The sequence below is a fragment of the Tamandua tetradactyla genome, chromosome 1, assembly GCF_023851605.1.
Source record: "Tamandua tetradactyla isolate mTamTet1 chromosome 1, mTamTet1.pri, whole genome shotgun sequence".
Classification (NCBI taxonomy): Eukaryota; Metazoa; Chordata; class Mammalia; order Pilosa; family Myrmecophagidae; genus Tamandua; species Tamandua tetradactyla.
Window position 1 is genome coordinate 191615603 of NC_135327.1, and position 24343 is coordinate 191639945.

Genomic DNA, 24343 nt, shown 5'->3' on the forward strand with positions numbered 1-24343 from the left:
GAAATATCTCCCTGAGAGAATGATAGGAGGCCATAAAATTTATTTTCCAAACAGTGACAGTTTTGAAAGTGAAAGTGGCCCTATTAATTATTGTCAGATAACAGATATGGGCTAGGGTTGTCCTGGAGAAACTTAGGTATATGGTCAACCTAAACCTGGGGCCAAGAGTGTGGGCATCACCCAGCTGACACAGTCCCCTGATGTTTTCTCCTGAGCAGAACAACCCCAGAAAACATACTTTCAAGATGATGATTCACTGAGGCGGGGATGAAGAAGAGAGTTGAGACTGCTTTGCTTTTCCCTCTTCCTCTTGCTGCCACTGACTTTCTCTCTTTTGGGTGTCTGGGTTCATATATCTTGGTTGGTTAGTCCTACATGTTTTGTATAAGAGTTTTAGCCCAGTTGTCCACACGGGTCTCTAGAACCTGAGAACCCACTCTGGTCCAACCAGACAAGAGCAGCAGGGTCACATGATCACCTCCATCTGTTCCTTTGACAGGGAGCTGGGTAGAGCAATTTCTTTTAGAAGTGGATGGGGTCAGACCATTATACTTTGATCCTGATTGTCAAGAATGCCACACGTCACTTCGGTTACTAAGACAGAAGCTCTGTGATCAACATCTTTGTATATCATTTCTGCTCATGCCTCCCATTATACTGTCCTCCATGAAGCAAAAGGTCAGAAGCTTTTGATTGAGACACCAGAATAGAACTTAGGGAAAAGAGCGATCACTATACTCCCTCCCTACAGATAAATATCTCCAAAGGAGCAAATGTCCTATGTGCAACATGTACCATCGCCTGCCTCCCCAGTACACATTTATTTCCTAGAGAAATATACTTCAAATGTTTACATTTTCAAAATTTTGATTGAATAGAACATTTTTTTAATAAGTAGAATCCCATTTTAATTCCAATGGCATTGCAAAATCATTTAACAAGTATTTATGGATCACCTGCTATGTGCCAGTCACTGTTCTAGAAGCTTGGGGATAAAGCCAGAAGCAAAACTTCAAAAATCCCTGCCCTCATGGAACCTATAATCATTCATTCATCTAATAATCATATAGTGAATGACTTTACTGTGCAGTTCTCTGGTGGATTCTGAAACGTGATTCCTGCCCTCCACAAAATTATATAGAGATGCCATTAAAGAATACCAATAACTAATAAGGGGGAGTTAAAGAAGGGCTCAGAGAGGACTTATAAGTAAAGTGTTATGATATGGTGGAAGATGAGAATATCCTAGTAAAATAGGGATTACAAAAGGCTGCACCAAGTGAGTGGCATTTTCATTCTAATATTTCTGAATGAAATGTACTTCTGTTTTAGCATACCACCTCACATATGCCCTTTGCTCATGTTTCAATTGGATTATTCTTATCATTCACAGGTATTCTTTATATCAAAAAGGAATTTGCCCTTTGTCAATCATATTAAAAATAATTTCCAATTTATTGTTAGTCTTTAAATTTAGTTATCTTTGGTGATGTAGATATATATATATATATTTGATTTTTATGTGGTCAAATTTATTCTTTACTCTATGGTTTCTGAGGTTTGTGTCTTCAGTAGAAATATCTTCTATTATGATAGGCTACAAAAAGCATTCTACCATACTTTAAATCTTTTATTTCCTTTCTATGTCTTAATCTTTCATCTATCTACAATTTATCATGGTGTGAAGGATGAAGTAGGGAATCTCATTCTACTTTTTCTCAAATGAGTAGCTGGTTATCTTGCATCATTATTAAGTAATCCATGTTTCCTCCATGGATTTAACATGCTACCATTAGCATATTTAAATTGTAAATGTTTTTTTAATTTATTTATGGATTCCCAATTCTATTCCATTGGTCTTTTCTCTAATGTACCAATTATTTAGTTTATGTTTATTGTAGCCATATTAAGTGTCTAGTTTCTACCGAGGATTTGGGAATAATCTCATTGTGTTCCTACTTCTGAACATTCCCAATTCTTTTGCTTATTTTTTTCCATAAAATTTTAGAATTCATAGTGACTTTTTAAATTTCCCACTACAAATGGTTGTATTCTCCCAACAAGATAATTCCCTAAACTTGAGGTACCTCTTCCTCTTTCTATTGGTCTCTCATCTTTCTCCCTTCCGCTGATATTTCCCTATATTCAAATTTCTCGCCTAGTTTATGCCTGGCACCAACCTTCCGGTCTGCCCTGGAAATTAGTAATACTCAGCTGGAGATAGAGGTAGAAGAACTACCTATGGATAAGAATATTAAGTATTTTTGTTGTCATAGTTTTTTCACCACTAAAATTGATGCGACTGAGAGAGGCTTAGTAACTTTTTTTGAGGAGTGGCAGTTTATAGGTATTCTAAATTTAAGTCGTTTTTGGAGAAGTACAGGCTATGCATTTAAGTTTAGCATTTACTGTCTAAAAGTCTATTCCTTCTTTTAAAAAAAATTTAAATGCAATTTTATTGAGATATATACTGGCATTTCATATATCATTCAAATTGCGCAGTGGTTCACAGTATCATCATATAGCTGTGCATTCATCACTATTGATTTTTGAACATTTTCATTAATCAATAGAAGAAGAATAGTAAAAGTAAAAGCAAAAAAAGAACACCCAAACCTCCCACAGCCCACCTCCCCCGTAATATTTATGTATATGTTGTCTGTGAAAGTTTTATAGAGTTTGAAATTTCCCTACCTCTAATTGCATGAGAAGAAAAAGTTACCTTAAATTGGCAATGTCTAAATCTAAACTCATTAAATACCATTATCTTATGACTTTGAGGCTTTTTATTGTTTTTTTTAACTTTTTATTGTAGAGTATAACATATATACAAAGCAAAGAAATGAGAAAGCAATAGTTTTCAAAGCAATCTTCAACAAGTAGTTAGGACAGATCCCAGAGTTTGTCATGGGCTGCCATACCATCCTGTCAGATTTTCCCTTCTAGTTGCTCCAGAATATAGGAGGCTAGAAGGAATAAATACTTGTTTATCATCACAGTCAAATGTTTTTTTCTTTTTTGTGTGTGAAAAATAACATATATGTAAAAAAATATAGTTCAAAGCACATCACAATTAGTTGCAGAACAGATTTCAGAGTTTGACATGCTTTACAAATCCACAATTTTAGATTTTTACTTCTGGCTGCTCCAAGACACCAGAGTCCAAACGAGACATCAATTCAGTGATTTAGCAATCACATTCATTTGCCAAATCCCATCTTCTCTGTACAACTCCAATCCCCCTACCCCTCCCTCTAGGGGTGTTTGGGCTATGGCCATTCTAACTTTTTCATGTTGGAAGGGTCTGTCACTAATATGAGGTAGGGAGATGGAACCACCTGTTGTTCTGGAGAGCTGGGCCCTCTAGGTTTCAGGACCTATCTGGTCCAGGGACCCATCCGGAGGTCACATGGCTCTGGTAAAGCTACTCTAGTGCATGGAACCCTAGCAGATCCCATACACTGCCCTATGGATCAGCTGGAACCATCCTAGCCAGGGCCCAGCAGGTTTTGATAGGCAGCAATGTCCAACTGAAGCTTGCACAAGAGCAACCTCCAGAGTAATCCCCCACAACTCTACCCGAACTCTCTCTGCCACTGATACTTTATTACAGTTCTTTTCCCCCCCTTGGTCAAGATGGAATTGTTGATCCCAAGGTGCCAGGGAGACCCTCATCCTTGGATGCCACATCCCACGCATGGTGGAGGGCAACGATTTCATTGTTTTTTGAAACAATGCAACCCCTTCGATTCTTTTGTTTCTTTGTAGTCTCATCTCCTACATATTTTTGTGATTTTCCTAAGACATTAAAACAGCTTTTCACTTGATTTCTATGCCCTTAGTTTTTTTCTCTCTAGTTTATTCTGCATAATATTAGTAGCTTAATATCTTAAACTATGTCTGTGGCAGTTAAGTTCAGGTGTCATCTTGGCTAGGTGATGGTACCTAGCTCTGATGCTGTGGATTTGAATCATTAGCTTGTGAAACTCATCTGTGGCTGATTACATCTGCAGTCTCTAAGGGGAGTGCCTTCCTCAATGAGTGATGTTTAATTTAATTCATTGGAAGCTTAAAAGAGAGAGCTCAATTCGGCACAGCCCAAGCAGCTCAGCATAACTCACCTCAGCACTTGCAGCTCAGCTCAGACCTTTGGAGGTACAGAAAGGAATCTCTCTGGGGAAAGCTGTTGGAACCCAGAAGCCAGAAGAGAGGGCCAGCAGAGATTACCTTATGCCTTCCCATGTAAGAGAGAACCTCAGATGAAAGTTAGCTGCCTTTCCTCTGAAGAACTGTGCGTTTTTAACTAAATAAATCCCCTTTTAGTAAAAGCCAATCCATCTCTGGTGTGTTGAATTCTGGCAGCTTTGGCAGACTAGAACAATGTCTTTATCAAATAACTTTATGTATTAAGCATCGCCAGTTTCTTCCCATGGCTTGTAAAAATGTTGTTCTAAATCCCAATGTTAGTTAAAACTATTCTATTGGAAGTCAATATAATACAGCTCCACCATGCATTTCTCTGATGGTTTACTGTTATTTTGCCCATTCACAACGTTCAAAATCTCTTGAAAATCATATGGACTGTCCAATATTACACAATTTCCTGAACAAAATAAGGCTCTGTGGTAGGCATCTATAATTCTCTGCTGTGATCCTTATTCCAGAATACAGGGCTTCTGCTTTAGCAAAATTCATCTATTCACTAAATCAAGCTATGTTTTGCTCTTCCTCAGACCCTCACTTTCTGTCCGTGTAGAAAAGCGTTTCTTCTCCTTTCAAGCTACCTAAACCTAAACTTTCCTTCAATGATGAACTTTTTCCATGAAACCTCAGAACTCTTCTATAAAAGTAGTATGAACCATACCAATATTTTTAGTATCAGGCATATATAGATTTGGCTTGCTAATTACATTTTCACAGATACATACAATTTCTTTATAGAGCAAAACTTCCCTTATTCCTTATTTCTACAAAGTTTGTCTTAGAGCATATTGCCTGGAGTAGAAGGGTGGTCTGATTCACTACTGTTCAACCTGGAGACAGGGGAAGGAAGGAATTGATTTTTCATGGTCCCTCTCCTTTTGTGAATCTTGTGATCTCTTGAAAGATGTTTTATTCATAAAACAGTGGGTACTACATTATAAAATTATAGCACTAAATATATTAACAAAGCAAGATGAAATGGACTCAGGTTTACCATAATAAAAATTATTTATGAAGCAAAATATTCTGGTAAAATTGCCTATATAGTAATGCTAATTAATGGTTAATATTGTTCATGTAAATAAAAGTACAATTGTTTGATAAATGTAGGCTAAATTTGTTTGATTATTTTTCAATGGAAACTTTGGGCATAATGTAGGAAAGATAGTAAATATCTCTGTACTTAAATATTTCCATAAAAACTGCTTTTTGAAGAAGCACCATCAATATTACATTAGCTTTTCTGGTTATGTTACTATAAAATTAAGTTATGTAGCAATGAAATGTTAAATTAGTGTCACTGGAATTATGATCATTTCTCTAATAAAAGAAATATAAGCCAGTGATATATACTCTAAAGAGAATATTCCTTACCCTGAAATTGAAATCTAATTATTTTGAGAGTATGAGTACAAAATATTATCGAGATCAATACTGAAGGTAAATACAGAAGAAATCTCCACTCATGATTATGAAAGTAACTTCTGAGAGCTGATAGTAGGGAAAAGATAGGATTCAAGGACAGTAGGCCCTCTAAATGAATTTCTTATATTCATAAACAAAAAGGAAAAATTGGAGCTGAGATGAAGAGAAAAAATTGTAAATTCAATGATAATTTATGAATCACTTTGAATAATTTTCCAAGAATTCACAAAATAACCTAGAAACAGTCTTTTCCTTTCGCAAATCTAGAAAAGGCATATTCAATTGCCCAAGTGTAAACTTTGTATTAATCTAAAAGCAGATTAACTATCCTATCACTGGTATCTGTATTGAAAATAAGAATGAGAGAAATTAAAACTGATTCTGAGGTTGAAAATGTTGAACTTGACTTCAAGGTGTAGTGAAACTGCCATTAATATTCATTGATCACTTTCTATGAATTATGAGGCCTATGGCCAGGTTCTGGAATAATTAAACCTACTAACTGAAATGAGGAGATTCTTATATGTCATTCTCAATGCATCGTATAAAAATGGTAGGAAGGTGTATGGAAAGAGTACAGCCTCAGGAGAAATGGCTAAATAGATCAAATTTACCTTTGCACATATCCAGTATGTGCTAAGCACACTTGGGCAAAAATAAAAAATAAAAAATAAATAAAATAATAAAATAAAGACCTCTAATTTCAGGGGTCTCACAATTTAGAAGTGACAGATGCTCAAAATTTTTTTTCCTAAAAGTGATAATCATTTTTCTTTGGATCCGATTTAGAGACCTGAGATGCTTTGAAACTTTATTGTCCAAAATATGCTCCTCTGACCAGGTGTACACCACCTGAGAATTTATTAGAATTATAGAATCTCAGACTCCACTCAGATTTAAAGAATCAGAATCCTCATTTTAACCAGATTTTCAAGTGATTCCTATGTACATAAAAGTTTGAAAAATACTGCTTTTGCATACCACTCAGGATCCAAGTAATAGCAAACTGTTCTGATGAATACTCCACAGTTGTTATTTGGTGCTTTGTGAGCATATTTTCATGGGGATTTTTGAAGTCCTGGCACTCAAACTCTGTGGTTTTTATTTTGGGGTCTATAGACTCAAATGTAGTTTTAAAAGTAACAAAATAATTTGATTTGGGTTTTATTTCTAAAATATCTATCTTAACTGTTTTAAACACTGTAGGGGAAAACACACACACATAACCAACCTCAATGTGCTTTGAAAACTACCAATGCATTCAGTTATGCAGTCAGACTAACATTTTTGTTTCAGATTTGAAGAAAAATTTGTCCTGCTATCTCTGTTTAATTGAGTAGTATCCATTGATAATAAAGCGAGCTGCTGCAAACAAATAAATCTGCTAGCATTTGCAGTTACTTATATCTGTGAATCCCAATTTTCTCAAGGCTCTGCAATTAAAATCAAGTACAGAAGTAAAAGGATGCTATGGAGAAAATAAAACTGCATCTGTCATCCATAACCATGGATTCAATTGTTGCATCCATCAAAACAGCCGCTCTACTGGTATCTATTGATTCCATGTTAAGAAATTGTTAGACATTTGAACTTTCAAAGGAAAGCTCTGTTTGTTTTATGTACTGGGGTACAAATAAATTTCATTAGAGAAAGTGATGCAGTTTGATCCTAAAGCATTTTGAAAAGCATTACCATAGCTGAAAGGATGATTCCAACTGAGTCTCAGATGCCAGAGCTGTCTAGAGACAGAGTTAATTGGATGCATCAGTTCTTCTGAAACTCTTTGATCACAACAAATTGACACCCGCCAGCTTCTTCCATGTATGCTTCTAATCCTGATCTCAAGTAGAAGCAGCTCAGACATTTTTTGTTCATTTTTTTATAAGACTCCAACTTTCAAGCTAGGCCCTGTTATGAAACAAATTATGTTTCCTGTGGTCTATTGAAAGAATTAGTATATTAGATTAAGAATCTGGTTTTAAATTTAAAATCATGTTAAAAATCCATGATTTTCCCAGGAATAGAGATATTTCCTCTGAAATTCCTTCAGTTCCATAATGTTACTTCCTAGCATTGTATTCATTCATTCCTGCGGTCAGTTCATCAGTAAACATTTATTGACTATCCAGTATGTGCTAGGCACACTTGGGCAAGAAAAAAAAAATTGTAAAATGAATATCTCTAATTTCAGGGGTCTCATAATTTAGACGTGATAGATGCTCAAAAAAAAATTTCCTAAAGTGATAATCATAATTGGACATATGCAAATGATTCTATGGAAGTACAGGAAAAGAAAGAAATAATTAGGAAGGGAGCAATTAGGTTAATTTGTAATTTTTTGATAATAGGTCCTAATATATACTTTTTAAAATATAGTGATAAAATATTAGAGTTTGAAATCACATTTAAATCAACTTGATTTGTAAACATTTCCCACCATTTAGAATTAAATGCAAGTAATCAACATAAGTATAATGTCAGTTTTTTAAATATAGGTTATAAGAAACTTTCAAAAACAAAATATTAAAATTCATTTAAATAAAGAAGCATTTTAAAAACATCCTAAATAGTGGATTTTAGAAGTATTAAGTCATTCTCATATCACAGTTATATAATTCTTGTGAATGTATGTGTGTATAAATACACAAAAATGTTTTTTTTATCATTGTGCTGTAGATTTTCTACTTTGTACATTATTTAAAACACATTTCGATTCCATACTGGTTTTCATTTGCTACTCAGCACTCTCCTGTGATAGGTCTCCCTGTGTTAATTGATATAATGAACGGATGTAAATTACTTTCATTATTAGGCTGAGCCAATATTAACCCACAATTATTTAGAAAGTAATTATACCAGGCAAAGGGATATATATACCGCATTCCAAAATTAAGTATCAAGGATGTTTTAGTTTTATGTTATTTTGCGGCAACTGTCCCATTGCTTCCTACCATGATTTGTATAATCTGGGCTGCTGGATGTGAGAGCAGCTGCTGAGCTCCACATCTGGGACCTGAGTATATTATAGCCGCTATGGGAGTGAACCCTAACAGCCCTGGACCACCCACACCTCACTTGTCACTTCCCTTGTTCTATCTCTTTTTCATTGCTTTCTTCTCTTGCTCTGCTAGGAACAATTTTCAACAATTTAAATAAATAAAAATGCAACTCCTCTTTGAAGACTCAGATGAGACGTTTTAAACTATATTAAATCCTTTATCCTCTATCCACAAGGGCTCTATTATCCAAATTTCCATAGCATTTCATATCTCATTTATGACTCAACAAATTCTACCTTGTTTTGTATTTGATGTGAATCTTATCCCCCATCTCCACCTTTAACTAGGTCATAATGTCTTTGGAGAAGATCCGTCATTATAACCTGACAACACCCAACCCAAATTCCTCTTAAATGGAGAGTGAATTTCTCACTCCCACCTCATGATGACAATACACCATTATGTCTTTACATATATTGTACTTTCCCCTGTCATGCTCTTTCTCTCATTTTCTTCTCCCACAATCCTGTCCATTCATTCATTGAGGTTCAACCCGAAGGCTATTTATTTTGCCCCAAATCTGCATACGATCCATTGTGTGAGACTCCATACAATTTTATTTAACCCTGCTTTATGCTGCTTTTCATTTCCACCTTATATTATAGTTTTTCTCTATATAATATGTCTATTTATATACAGAAAAGCTCATCATAGACAGTTAAAAAACTCATTCATCCTCTATTTCCCTCAGTACTGTGCATGCAGCACATGCTCAAAAAAAGTTTGTTACATGACTAGAAGTTTGTAAGGCATGGTGGAAGAACAGACTTCTGCCTAGAATCAGGAAGCCTTATGCCAACATAAGCTATGCTCTGTTAAAAATAGTTTTAAACAGGGTTGATGGTAAACCTCTAACAAGGGTAGGAGAATGTTTTCCCCGAGGCCAGCCTCATCACATTTTGCAGCAGGAAACTACCTGTGCATCATGATGAAAGGTGTCCTATCAATCCATTGACATGACACACTATTAGAGATTCTACTGCTTTAATCCAGGAAGCTCTTATATGTTAGAAGGTTTCCCATTAGAATCTAGAACTCTTTGTGAATACTGAAACATAGCAATTAATACCTTCGGTATCTGTGAACTTCTTAACCAGTTTTATAAAGAATCAGATTGTTGGGAAGGTAGAGAGAGAAATTGATGGGAAAGATAAGGGAATGGGACCTAGAAAAAGAAAGTAAAGAGTTTGTGCTGGTGAAATAGGAATGCTCCAGAGCCAATTTCAACTACGCTGATGCTAGGATATACTCAAGCTATGCCATCTTCCCTGGAAGTGGTGATCCAGATGCTCATACCTCCCATACATTGTCCCTCTCTTTCTTGCCTATCAATTGTATGCTCCATAAACATTACCTCCAACAGGGGAACAGTTTATCAAATAAACATTATTGCCCCCATTTTTAAATGAGAAAATTAAGGTTCAGAAAAGTTCAATTGTTTCACAATCTCCCATCTAGTAAATAGAAAGACAAAGGTTTGAACACATACCCTGTATTTCCCCCCTCTGTTATGCTTGCTGCCTCTTTAAATAGGCAGCTTCAATCACCCAGCTGCACTAGAGGTTCTTTTCTTTTTGAGAGTCATTGTTCTTATAGAGACTTTGCAACAAATTTTATACTTATTTTGGTAGTCAGCATGCTAGTTACTTCAATTATTATATTTTCTGTTTTGCTTTTCTGAAAGTTATTTTTCTGTAGTAAATTGGAAAATATTCTGTGTAATATCCTATAACGGGTTGTTGTCCTTTTTTGACATAATGCTTTAGTAGAGAATTCAAAGTTTTCCAAATTAGTGTTCCAATCCACAAATAAATTAAAAAAGGAAACAAACCTACTTATTTCTCTGAATAGGAATAGAAATTTCTTTTTCAGAACTGGTTCTATTAAGTGTTCGCAATCTTTTTTTTTTTTTTCCATGAAAGAATGTAGGCTTATCTCTCAGTAGTTCAAATCTCTGGCTTCATGTTTTTACTAGTAGTGGGCAACATAACAGTATTTTCAGGGCAATTAGAAACTATAACACAATTTTAGAGTAATGTACTTTTTTAATCCACTAAACATATACTCCCCTTTTTCCCCTACACACATCCTCTGGCAACCTCTAATCTACTTTCCATTACTGTGAATTTGCTATTTCTAGACATATCTTATAAGTGACATCATTTGTTCTTATGTGTCTTGCTTAGTTTTACTGAGCATAATGTTTTCAAGGTTTCCATACTGCAACATGTCTTAGAATTTCATTCTTTCTTATGGCCAGAAGAAACCTTTTCTTATGAGACAAGTATATTCTCGTGCTGGTACATGGAAGGATTTAAAAATTCAAATTGCTGTGAGAAACTCAGTATTACCCCTCTCTAACTTGATAGTGGTCTTGATAAAGGAAAGAACAGCACAGGAAACAAGATGGCTTATCTTTCTTTCACCTCTCCCCGGGAGGAAATTGAGCTTTGTTTTTGTGCAACAGGAGAGTAAATTGAATCAGTGGTATGCAAATACAGCCCTCAACTGTTTGTTAATTTCTTCTGTTTACTCAAAAATGGGAAACACCAAGCCTGTGATATATCATCTTTTGTGTGGTTGGCACCTTCCATCATGAATCCTATTAATCTGCTTAAACTAACAAGGATTAATTGCCTTGATAAGGCAAACTGGCATTGAAATGATATATTGCCCAGACAGCTTGGAATTTGGCCACTCATAAATCTCATTTGTTGTTGGTTTATTTGTTTGTCTTTTTCTCCGACAGATGTGTGCCCAATCACTGTGAGCATGGTGGAAAGTGCTCACAAACGTGGGACAGCTTCAAGTGCGCTTGTGATGAGACAGGATACAGTGGAGCCACCTGCCACAACTGTGAGTGCCAATTTATCTCACTTTAATCGTGAAATTGCATGAGGGTCCCGGGTCTTCAGCTGTGCTTTAAGCTCAGCAACTTCATTAGTCCATGCACTAAATCACTTACCCCAAAGAACCCAGATTTCATTGTAGCTCCCCAGAAAATGGTAATCTCATTGTCAAAGTATATTGCTTCATGCCTAATGACTGAAAAAAGATAACCAATACTTCCAGTGTTCTGTAAACATGTAGTTGAGATTGGAACAGTGATCCAATCTCAATTTGCCTCGGTGTATCTAAGCTATGTCTGTACAGATAGATTGTTTGGTAATTATGTTAATGGGACAGCTCTGAATGGATTCCCATTTATCAGTTCATCAGAGAGAGAGAGACAGAATATAACTTCAAAACATTTAGTTCCTGAACAGTGGTTATCTCATGTTCTATTACTACTATTTGGTCACATTTTTTTAGAGCAGAAGAAAAAAATGAGTCAGAAAATGGTAAGAAGTTAACAAAAGTTGTATATTTAAAATTGAAGCATAAAAATAAAATGACAGCTATTAAAATAAATAACATGCAAACCTGACTAGGAAAATACAGATGTGCCTTCTTTAATATGATAGCTTTATCCTGAAAAGTTAAGTAAAAGTTAGATCTTTTGAAGTTGAACTTCAAAAACTATTTTTAAAGGAATGCTAACCCTTAAATTGTAATATTAATTGTAATTAATTAATGTTAATATTAATTATAATAATTATTATAATTATTTATTATAGCAATATTAATTTTCCACTACTGCATGGCCTTTTGCAAAGCACTTTTGAAAGATTTTCCATGTAGCCTACTGTTGAGAGAAGGGGGTCATTAAGGTGTGTAGTGTGTGTGTGTGTGTGTGTGTGTGTGTGTTAAAGAGAGATGGAGAAAATGAGAGAGATGTAATCTTTTCTCAGTATGCTAAAAAACTAAAACTCAGGTATCTAAACCCTCTGATTATATACATTGCTTTCTCTCTATTTTACTTTTGAGAAATAATGGCAAGCAGAATATTCTCAGAGTAGTCTCTTGGGGATGGTAAAACTTCAGTTCAGTTCTTTGAGCCTTTCCATTTCACTGTTTTTTGTGTAAGAAATTATGTTCAGAACGTGTAGCAGGACCTCAGTTAACAAAGACAAGGTGTTGGAAATTCTTTTTACTACACTTATATATTCATTCAGGAAGATGTCAAAAAAAACAAGAGGAAGCAAGGACTAGAAAAACTAACTTTAATGGGTAGATGTGCAAAGAGAGTGAAAACAGATACTAAGTATAGATTATTTATAATGTATTTACATATAAGTATGTAAAAAAGTATTTAATGAACAATAAAGCAGATTAATACATAAATTAATTTAAAGCAAGAAGTTATAAGTAAGATTATTCTTTATAAAATGTTAAATTTTTAAAATTCTAGGTACCTTCTTTACTCCAACGGTATCCCTTTAGCACGTTTTAAAAACCACCTTTAAGTGTAGGGATCTTTTTCCTAAAATTTGGAAATATGAAGTAAAAACAAAGAGAAGTAATTGGCAATGTTTACAAAGGTTTCTTCTCCCAGTGACAGGTTTGGTATTGAATTGAAAAGCAAATAATTCTTGTTTTTGTAGCTGCTTCTATCTTTGAAATATATAGCAAAAGAAAAGACAGTTTTGGGGGGAAAATGCAGCTGGTGGAACTCTTGAGGTTTTTCTTTTTCTTAAGAGTAATAACTCCAAATATTCAAAAGTATTTTTAGGTTTGACTCTAATGGCAAACGCTAAATGAAAGACAGGGAAATTACCTTATTCCCTGGCACTAATTCCTACTTCTACCTTGTTCCGCTTTTGTATATATAAAAGTGTAATCATTCCTTTTAACAATGAAAGTCTGATTCCTTGTTGTTTTCTCTTAATAAAGCCATAATCTAGAAAAATCAAGTGTGTGCATAAACAAGGGTTAAAAGACCATAATGCATAATTAAAGAAAATATCGCCTGGATACTCTTTTACTTTGAAAAATGCATCTTGCTGCTTATTGAATAGTATGCTTCCTAATATATTGAAGGACTTGATTGATCTTTCAGTTAGTTCCAAAGATTAGTTAAAAGTTGAGAGAATCTGGCATAGCTCATTGCATTTTATATAAATATATAATACATGCAGTTCAGTTCAATACAGAATGGACAATTTTATGTTTTTACCAAGTTGGTGACTACATTTATAGCAAGAACACTGATGAGAAGAGACACTGCTTTTTTTTTTTACATGGGCAGGCACTGGGAATCGAACCCCAGTCTCCAGCATGGCAGGTGAGAGCTCTGCCTGCTGAGCCACTGTGGCCCACCTGAGACACTGCTTTTGATACAGGTCTTGAGAGTGTCATTTTCTGTGCCCTTTCATAGCAAGTCATTTAAACTTCTCTTGGACTTACTTTATTTCTCTGTGGATTAAACGTTTGCTATGGGTCCTTTACAGTTCTAAGAAACAATGAACTGAAATTTTCAGTTATTCGTGTTCTGTGGTTTTGATCTTTGTTAATATTATTAAACATTTTCCTGCACTTCCTGCAGAAGACCAAGCATCCCTTTTGAAAAGTAGTTAGGGTAATTTTTTTCCTTATAGAGAAATTGTAGGTTTATAGAACAATCATGCATAAAATATAGGATTTCTATATACCACCCTATTAGAAAAACCTTGCATTGGTGTGCTACATTTGTTAAATTGATGATAGCACATTTCGTAATTATACTATTAACTATCGGGTAATTTTTAAATAGTGAAAGTTTTAAAAGGTCAAGAAGAACTAACGATAGTCTAAAGTTTAGATTAATTAAACATTTGGTAGAACTTCATACGTTACAGTTAGGCCACAAAATATTTTAGCACATTTTCTGCACTGGTCCCAGCTCGGTCAGGATGAGACAGCAATTGCTCCCCGTGGCCTGTTGGCCACCCCGGCATAGCCTGTTAGTCCAAGATGGAACCTGGGTGCCCTTTTTGCTAAGTTGGACTCCCTGAGTTTGAAATTGGCTCTACTACTGACTCACTGTAATGTGGACACATGAACTCTCTGAGCTTCAGTTTTCTCATAAGTGAAATGGATTCAGTAATAGCCCCCACCTCATATAGCCATTGTGGGATCCAGTGAGATGACTCAGGGACGACACCAGGGAGAGCCTTAGCATGCTGTCGGCACTCAGTACATTTTTTGCCATTTCATCCTTTTCAGAGCAAACATCCTTTTCCTCTGAACTTTGGCACCAACTACTGTCCACATCACAAAATTTGTCACTTAATTTCATGCCATCCTATACTGCTTGTTATTTCAATTGTTTCCATGGATGATTTGGGGCTTGAAGTGAATGCTTGATTGTCGTAGTGTGTTTTTTCAGAAGAAATAGGAAAAGTCATCTGTAAGCCTTCTAAATTAATATATGTTTGTTTATACATTGCAATTGCATTTCAAATATATTGTGTATAGGGCTCAGAGGTTTGTCATTTGTAAACCCCTCCCCCTAGGAGTTAAGATGACATACTTTGGGTGAGAAATTCCACTGAAAAAGTCAAAGATTAGCAGAGACGGGTTAGAACACAAAAAAAGGAGAGAGAATTTCTGTCGTCCAAAACGAAAAGTGTCTAGTTTGTAATAAAATGCTGACATATTAAATTGTTCCAGTTTTATGCTTTTAAAACTTTCTTATGCAGGTATTCCAGTCTCAATGAATTTCAGAGAACTTAATAAGAGGCTGCATATCTGAACATAAAATCATAACAAAGATAATAAAATGACCACATCAAACAGTTTTTTTTCATTTCATTCTAAAATCTATTTGTATCTTGATATACACCCACTTCACTTTCCCAAGAATGTAATAATGTCCCTTTTTATGAACAAAATTCATGTGCTTAGATAGTCTCTTTTCTTAGCAGTGCTGTATTACACACTTTTCAGTTACTCTCCAAGCTCACCTTTCAATCTTCCAAAATCTCAAGATCTAATTAAATCTCTTTTTTGGTGTGTGCATGTGTTCTTTACACTCTCACAGTTATGATTCTACTTTATGTTAATTAATTCCAAAAAGCTGTCCCTTATTTCAAGGCTTTGTAGATACTTAAAATGTTTCTGGGTCCTCTCTTTGACATTAGCCAGTTTTATATCTATAGATTGTCTCTTATGTGGAAGTGCACTAAAAATCCCCAGAACATATCAGAAGGTATAAAACTTTTTGCATTTAAAATATGCAAATGAGTAAAGGATAGTATTTTGGTATTTGACAAAGAAAGGTAATGTTTTGAGACAGAGACTTGAAGAATTGTTAAATGCCATACCTTCATACTAAGGGAAAATGAACATTTTTCCAGATATCTTTTTTTTTTAAGGAGAGCTGTTCAACTCGCCCAGATACATTAACATGACTCTTTCCAGATGCAGTAAGAGGGATAAACTAGATTGTCTAAACAGATATTCTAATTTTCAAATTATGTTATTTCTAAATTCTGATATGCAAAGAAGTAATAGGTCCTGATGTTGCCACACATGCACAAAATAAAATTTGAACTAGCGAGTATAAGTAAAAAATTGACATGTAAAGGGAAACTATTTAACTTTCTGTTCTCTGGAGCTGGTACTCTGGGTCCATAAATTTATAAACCATAAGTTGCAATGCATTTTATTACTGCACACATAGAAGGTGTGGTGCTTTGCAACAGCTGATCTGTGTTATTTATAGCCCATTATACTCATAAGTAATTTAATTCAAAGCACAATTTCAAAAAAGAAATGTATTCTACCTAGTTGTAGTCGGACTAACCTAAGACATTAACAACTAGAGTTATTGACACTAAGAAATCCGGTACTTCCATCCATTTGGAACTAACACAAACTTAGGCACCAATGAAGACAACTTGGAATATGAACTCTGCTCTAAAAAGGTGGTTGTTGAATAGAATCTGGGCCTACTAGGTCTGTAATGTAACTTCAACTGCCTTACAAGGGCCTGCTTGGTATGACAACATTTTTAGCCCAGTTTTCTGCCAGAAGTTCCCTTCCTCCCTTCTCTCCTGTCCCACCAGTCTCCTTTCAGTCTTTGACACGGGCCCTGAGCCTTCCCATGTCTCTTCTGGCCCATCACAGGAACATTTGCGCATCCTCCTCTCTACTCTGCCTTGTGTGGTGGTTAATTTTTATGTCAAACCTGGCTAGGTTATGGTACCTAGTTGTTTGGTCAGAGAGTAATCTAGATGTTGCTGTGAAGATATTTTATAGAAGTAGTTAACATCTACAACCATTGACTTTAAATAAATATTCACCTCCATAACGTGGGAAGACCTCAATCAATAAGGTTGAAGACCCTAAAAGTAAAAACTGAGATTTCCTAGAAAAGAAGAAATTATGCCTCATTACTAAAACATCAACTCCTAGCTGATTTTCCAGCCCACCAACCCTCCCTGCAGATTTCAGACTGGCCAGGCACGCACAATTCCATGAGTCAATTCCTTGAAACAAATCTCTTTATATATATAAAGATCAAATCCTTCTATTTTAAGATATATATTTCCTTCTTAGCATTAGTGATGGTGGTGATTTTGCTTTTTTTTTTTTGTAATTCTTTAATAATATATGTTTCATACACCGGACTATAATTTCTGGGAGGATATAGTACTGTCCACAATTTATTCCAAGGGTCCTGCCACCGCATAATACTTGCTCAGTGAATATGCACTGAATCAAAGAATGAATGAGAGATAGAGAGTGTAAAGAGCAATGAGAGGTGGTTTTGTCCTTTCTTTTTAAATCAATGTCCTTCATACTAACTCATGAAAGTAGTGAAGCTATGAAGCGAGATTCAAGTTAAAGAGAAAAAAGGAGAATATAAAAAGAAAGGCAAAGAGTAAAAGATGGATGAGTGGGATACAGAAAGTGGTGAAAAACAAAAATAGAAACAAACAAGAGGTGTGAAATAAAAAATTTAGTATATGGGCAAACCTCATATTTTAAATAATATTTGAGGGAAACCCTGTGCCATGTTAAAACATGGTTCATTAAAGTAACTTGTGGGAATAAATAGGAACAGTAGCAGAGTTGCATGTTAAAACACAGCTCATTAAAGTAACTTGTAATATAAAGGAACAGTTGGCAAAGTTACAACAAAGTTACACAACAAAAAAATAGCTCAGAGTGTACACATTGGCTGTGCAGGTGATTCTAAAATAGATAGAGATATGTTTAAATTTTGACCATCTAGTATTAATATTCAATATTCACCACTGAATATTGATGGTGTTCATTCAGCATTAATATCGAATGACAAAAAATGTCCTTAAAATTGGTGCAAGGCTTAAATAATAAGACATAGTAATCCTTTGATATATTAGATGCTATCATATGAGAATCCTTGATACAGGGAAATTATGGAAAGGAACAAGAATTTAAGGTTTGAAGTCAGAAACTCTGATTTTGAAACAAACCTCTTTATATATATATAAAGTTGGTCTATGCCCAACCTTGTTTCTCTGTCATCTGAGCTTTCTTATTGATAATGACTCTTTTGCATACCCTAAAAATCCTCCATTTCCTTAAACATTCTTGGCATACTAGTGTATATTTCATCAGTTTCACAATGGGTAAAATCAGCTCTGCCAGCACATGCCACAGCTCACTAACATCAATGGAATGAGACTAAGTGTTTGAGAATTAAATAAAATAATGAATACTTTAACAATGCTTAGCATGGTTTCTGGACGTGGTAGAGGCTCAACAAATATTAACCAATATTACAACCATTACAAACAATTTTGTAAAAATAATGTAGTTGTGACTTTGTGTTTTCTTTTTTCTTTTCTTTCTTTTTTCCAAACAAACATTCCCCAGGACCTCTCCCTCTTCCCCCATCCTCTGATAACCTCTAATCTACTTTCTGACTCTGCAAATTTTTAGTTGGATTATAAATCACATAAAATACTGATAATTGAAATAGCCTGCCTTCAGCATATAGACCATGTTTTGATAGCTGTGATTCTCAAGGAAAAGATCAGGGGTGACCTTAATTTTAAACCCCAAAAGATAAAAGGCTCTGTGAGAAACTCTAATGGCCCTACTGACTGATTTACATGCATAGGGTATATTGGCTGCTTCTAGGATAGGTATGGCATTAAATGACCAAACTGTGCCTATTTGTTACCAAGTTGACAGTTAATTTTTCCAGTTTTATCTCTCTTTCATCCTCCCTTTCAATTCATAAGCACCTGCCCACTGCAAGTCCTTAGTGTGTCCTTGTCATGCAGGAGTGGATATGTGGCACAATGCAGGACCACGAGACCCAGAGGGCCTATATTCCTGACACCACTTATTCGTTTTTATTCATTCATTAATATGTTGAGAGCTAACTCTGTGCCACGTATGTGGTAGGTGCTGGAGGGTGGGGTAGAGAATGAAGGTGAGCAGATTATTTGGATATAGTATTAAATATCCTCTCTCTCTTAAAGAAGTGTATAATCTCGTTAAAAATAAAAGTTTCTGTAATCTTAGTTAGTTCCAATATCTCTAGTTCGTTGGAACTATGAAATAGAAATAAATTGCACTACATGCTTACCTTTCATAACCTAGCTTGGTAGTTTTCATATTTAAAAAATATTTGTACATGTAGATATATGGAAAAATCATGAAAATTTCTTATTAAAAATTCATTGCATGGAGTGAAACTATTTCTGCTATTAAATGTCTCCATATTTTAAGCAATTGTATTTTTGCAGCTTACACTTTTAGTTCATTCGTTTTATGCCCTTTTTTCCCTTACAAAATAGACAGAAGAAAAAAAGAAAAAAACAGGGTGAGAAAGATGCAAGGCAGTATGGTGCTAGATAAAGAATATAGTCTTCCACAGAATATGCACCACTAAAATATCAACAAGCCCCTGCTTGGCTGTGTATCTTCTCAGAATGAGAAGCTGCCTTTCTCAGCAGAGCTGAAGCATTTGAGGCAACAGCGAAATGATACTGGTGTCACTTCCTGCAATCACACTTATTACAAAGAGAAACAATAATCCCGGCAGCTCTTTTACTCACATTTTCACCTGGTATCTACAGATAATGTTAGATGGAAAGAAGTGGGAATGTGCTACCTGTATAATAATCCCGGGAAGGGGTTTAAAGGCCATCCTATTCTATCTTTCAGCTACAACCAAATAAATTACATTGAATTAAAATAGTGCAGGTCATTTGGAGAAACACAGCCCAAGGACCTTTACATTTCTAAGTCAACCCCAATTTCAAATTAATCTCTTCTTTCATGCCTTACTTTGGAAAGATGGCTACGATTAAAAATAGAAAGAAAGGATTTAATTTCAGTCTTACAAAGACTTTCTATAATTTCAAAAACGTTTCTCTTTGAATAAAAAACTTTGCAAAAAGTTGATCTGCAAGTGCATATTAAAATGCAGACTACTGTAGAGATGAGCTGTGATCCTGTGAACTTCTCAGATGTGATAAATGCCCGTGCCAGGTCTTTAGGGAGTTGGCATTATTCATTAATGTCCCCTATAGTTTGTATCCCAAGGACTGTCTGTCTAAGGTTCAGAGTAAGAAAAAAAAGGAGAAAACACCCATTTCTACACCTTTGTCAGGTTGGGTTATGGGAAATAGGACAGAAGGAGGGATGCTAGTTTAATTGGAAGATATTGAAGGAAACATAGAAGAGTTTTGTATCTTCTCCAAAAATGAGAAAGGAGAGTTACAAATAGTCATGCTTCTCCTTTGATCTCTTAATTTGTTCCCAAATCAGAAACTAGTTTTCACTTTCATATTGAGATTAAGCTTTAAAGCATTTAGCATTTAAAACTTGGTGTATAGAATTATCTCTAATTCGTAGACCTATTCAATTTAGTCAATAACTCTCTATGTTGTACTCAGCACTCTATATGGATACGAGATCCTGCTTCTGCAGAGGTAGACAAATACTTAAAAAGGGAAACAGGATAGGCAATAAGAAAGCATTAAACTATTAACAGAAGGAAGCAGATGCTTATGTGTCAAATTGGTGTAGTGACCAATATGTGCAATATGAGAGACATTGTGAACCAAGGTGTTTGGGGAAGGGGTTCAGGTAGGAAGTGGACCCTGTTACATTGGTAATTAGGAGAAGAATAACAGGAAAAAAAATGTTAGGGGTGGTGAAGCAGAAATCCAAGGGCAGAAATGAACGTGAACGCTGCAGAAGGAACAGAATGAGCTTGGAGTCTGTCAAACCTCAGTGGCAGTACTCATTCAGACCCTCATCTGCTGTATGAAACTGGGGACATTGCTAGACTTCCGGGTCCCTGTGCGATGGTGTGCTGGACAGGCTCCACCCTCCTCATCAGAGCTGATGGTTAAATAGTCCAGAATTTTTTGTTGATTGTTAAGACATTATAGCTTGAAGTATGCCCCAATGGGAGAATTTGCACCATAGAAATTGTCAAATGCTACACATCAAATTACTTTTTTGGGGGGAGAGGGGGATAGCTGGTTTACATGCACACCATTACCCTGTTTCATTATTAATAAAGGAAAAACAATACTATCTGCCAGCTAATATTGCTGTGAAAGATAATGATAATATGTAAAATATCCAGCCCAATTCTCAAAAGATTATAGCAATGGTGGGAATTGTAAGACTGTTCAGAGGTTAGGCCAGAGGCACAGTAGAATGCAGAGTGGAGTAAGAAGGTTGAGTTATCTACTCTTCAATACCTCAACTCTTCATCGGTTATTTTTACCATGAAACAACTTTAGCTATATCCTTTAGAGGAAAGATTTGAGTTCTGTATACCATATGTATCTGAAAATAGCATTGAGTTCTGCCTTTCGTCTATTGGATCATAGTTATTTCTGAAATAAGGAAGGCTCGTTACAGCTACATGTTCAAAAAGCATGTTTGAAGAACCGTTGGGATTATTTGATGCCACTTATTCTATTCTCAACTCTTTTTCCGGAATGTGAGAAAAATGTTTTGTTTTACTAAAGTTAGCCTCATTATTTGTCTTCTAGTATAATTTTAGATAACAACTGATAATGAATTTTACGATTACTTTGAGATTACCAACCTAAATCTGACAGAATAAGAAACTGTCTCCTTTCATGATCTCTCCCACCTATAACCCAAATGTGTCAAATGCATGTCTTCTAAAATCAAGATATGGGGGTTGTGATTGTCAAGTGCCATCTATGAAAAAAATACTCAGTAATGAACCTTATGATTTTTCGTCTTTCATATGATGAGAACTTGAAGAAAGATTATTAAGTCCTGTTTATTTACAAAATCTGGTGAATAAAGAACTCTCTCCATTCCTTTTCATTGCTGTTACAGTCTGCTTTTTTGCTGCTACTTTCCAATCCATCCTGGCAGAAGAATGCTGAGAAAATTATAGTTTGAGTTTTTGATATCTGGAACTAAATTGTCTGCCTGTGGTAGATTTGATTATGTGCCCCAATTCAGACATGTTCTTAATATCCATCGGCATGTCTATGCATAGTAACTTATTTATACTTGAAGACATTATTTTTAGATAAGGTGTGGCCCAACTGAAAGAGGCTGGATTATTGGAGGTGTTATAAAGGTCCAGAAGTCAGCAGGAAATCTGAAGAGGAGAAGAAAGGAGAGGGCAAGGTCATGTGACCACAAATCCCACAAACCCAAGGTGTGCCAGCAGCCAGCATCAAAACATCATCTCTTCCTGGAGAAAGCCAGCCTTGCATACAAACTGACAGAGCCAATAGATGCTTGTTGTTTAAGCCAACCCACTTGAAGCTTTTATGTGCTACAGAAAAGGTCACGTTTGTTTTTGTTTTGCATGGGCAGATAACGGGAATCGAATCTGGGTCTCCGGCATGGCAGACAAGATTTCTGCCACTGAGCCACCGTCACACCACTCCAGGCCATGTTTTATTTAATCCATTCCTGTGGATGGCAGACCTCTTGCAGATGGGACCTTTTGTTTTGGTTATTTCCATTGAGTTGTGACCCATCCTATTCAAGGTGGGTCTTAATTCTTTTACTGGAGTCCTTTTTAAGAGGCTAAAGGACATACAGAGAAATGGGTAGAGAAGCACACAAAGTAGAGCATCAGGGCGGGCCACGGTGGCTCAGCAGGCAAGAATGCTTGCCTGCCATGCCAGAGGACCCGGGTTCGATTCCTGGTGCCTGCCCATGTTAAAAAAAAAAAAAAAGTAGAGCATCAGAGAAGCTGAGAGAGGGTGCCGAGCCACTGAAGCCAGAAATTGAATGCAATGAAACCTGGGAAAGAAGGACCAGCAGATGTTGCCATGTACCTTCCCATGTGAGAGAGGTGTCCCAGATGCAGGCTGTGTGTCTTCAGAGTCCACGCATCATCCTGTTGATGACTTAATTGGGACATTTGTAAATTTATTAGTAAATACATTCCCATTGGAAAAGCCAACCCATTTCTGGTATACTGCATTCCCGCAGCTTTACAAAGCAGAAACAGCAGCTCTGGCAACTTAAAACACCCTCTAAATAATTTGCTATTATATTGATAAAGATGATTAACACCATTCAGAAGCAAAAATCTTCCATGGAAAGCAAAGCAGTTTCCAAAAACATTTTTTTTTTCTGTTTGACTGTTTGGATGTTCTCATATCTGGCTTCTTTCAAATTTCAGTCAAATATGCCATTTGAAAACTTTTAACTTATCTAAGTAAAAATGAAGTCCTTTAAATTTATATGAATTTAACTAAAGAGCCTGGTTTTTTAAAAGTGGAGCTTGCTGTCCCTTGATTCCATATGTTTCTTTCCCAAAGCTGCCATCATGGCTTTAGTCTGCAAAATATGGCTATCCCACTCTTGAAAGTCAACCTAGTGCCAACCAATGTTGACACCCACAAAATTGTTTTTGTTACTCATTAGCAGACACTAAAACATCCTGATAAGAATCTCTGTCATATCAAAGTGTGTTGAGGCATCAGTTAAACATGTCTTGCTTGCCAAATCATGTGATCAGTTTTCACCATGCTGGATAAGGCTGAGTGTGGACATCTGGTTAGACTGGATAAAGAAACACTTCCAAGAGTTTTGTTTGGAATAGGGAAATTCTTTCTATCTATAATACTGCAGTGGAATTCAAAGGTCTAGAAAAAGCCTATCTGTCTTTTCTACCATATGGCTATCTGTTACTTAATTGCCTCATTTAGAGAACATTCAAGCATCCAATGGAAAACACACACTGAGGAAATACTACTATGTTAAGATTTCCTTTCAGTTTGGGAGGCATGGGTATAGACTTTCTGAATTAATAAAACCTGAATTTTGGCACACCAGATCAATTATTCCCCAAGTGCTTAAACTACCGGACACTTGATAATTGACTCAAGGTTTGTTAATTCATTGACAAGGAGAATTTTTTTCTTTGCATAACTCTTTTTTTTTATTAGAGAAGTTGTGGGTTTAGAGAACAATCATACATAAAATACAGGATTCCTATACATTACCCTACCACCAATAGCTTGCATTCATGTGGAACTTTTTGTATAACTCAACTCAGGCTGACTTAAGCTACGTGAGGGAGAAGAAAATATCCTGAACTTCCACAAGGGAGAGATTCTCACTTATTAGCACATTTGTGCTGTCTGACAGCAAAGAGTTCTGGGAAAGAAGTATTGGAACTGCACATTCATTGATCCATTTGAGAAAGGTGTAGGAAATATTTGCTGCCTGATTATAGGATGTACTATTCTGTGATTACAGCCCCTGATGTGAAATTTGAGCTATTTAAGAAAATTTCTCCTTTCAGCTATTGGCCAATTAGTCAT

The 24343-nt window shown here is 35.7% G+C and overlaps 1 protein-coding gene across 1 annotated transcript in view; it reads left to right on the forward strand.

Moving 5' to 3' along the window:
• The window catches only part of CNTNAP2 (contactin associated protein 2), a 1376829-nt gene that overhangs the window by 479590 nt on the left and 872896 nt on the right, over positions 1 to 24343 (forward strand). The window contains exon 9 of the mRNA XM_077159101.1: positions 11437 to 11543. Coding sequence (XP_077015216.1) covers positions 11437 to 11543 — 107 coding nt within the window. The remainder of the gene's footprint in view (positions 1 to 11436; positions 11544 to 24343) is intronic.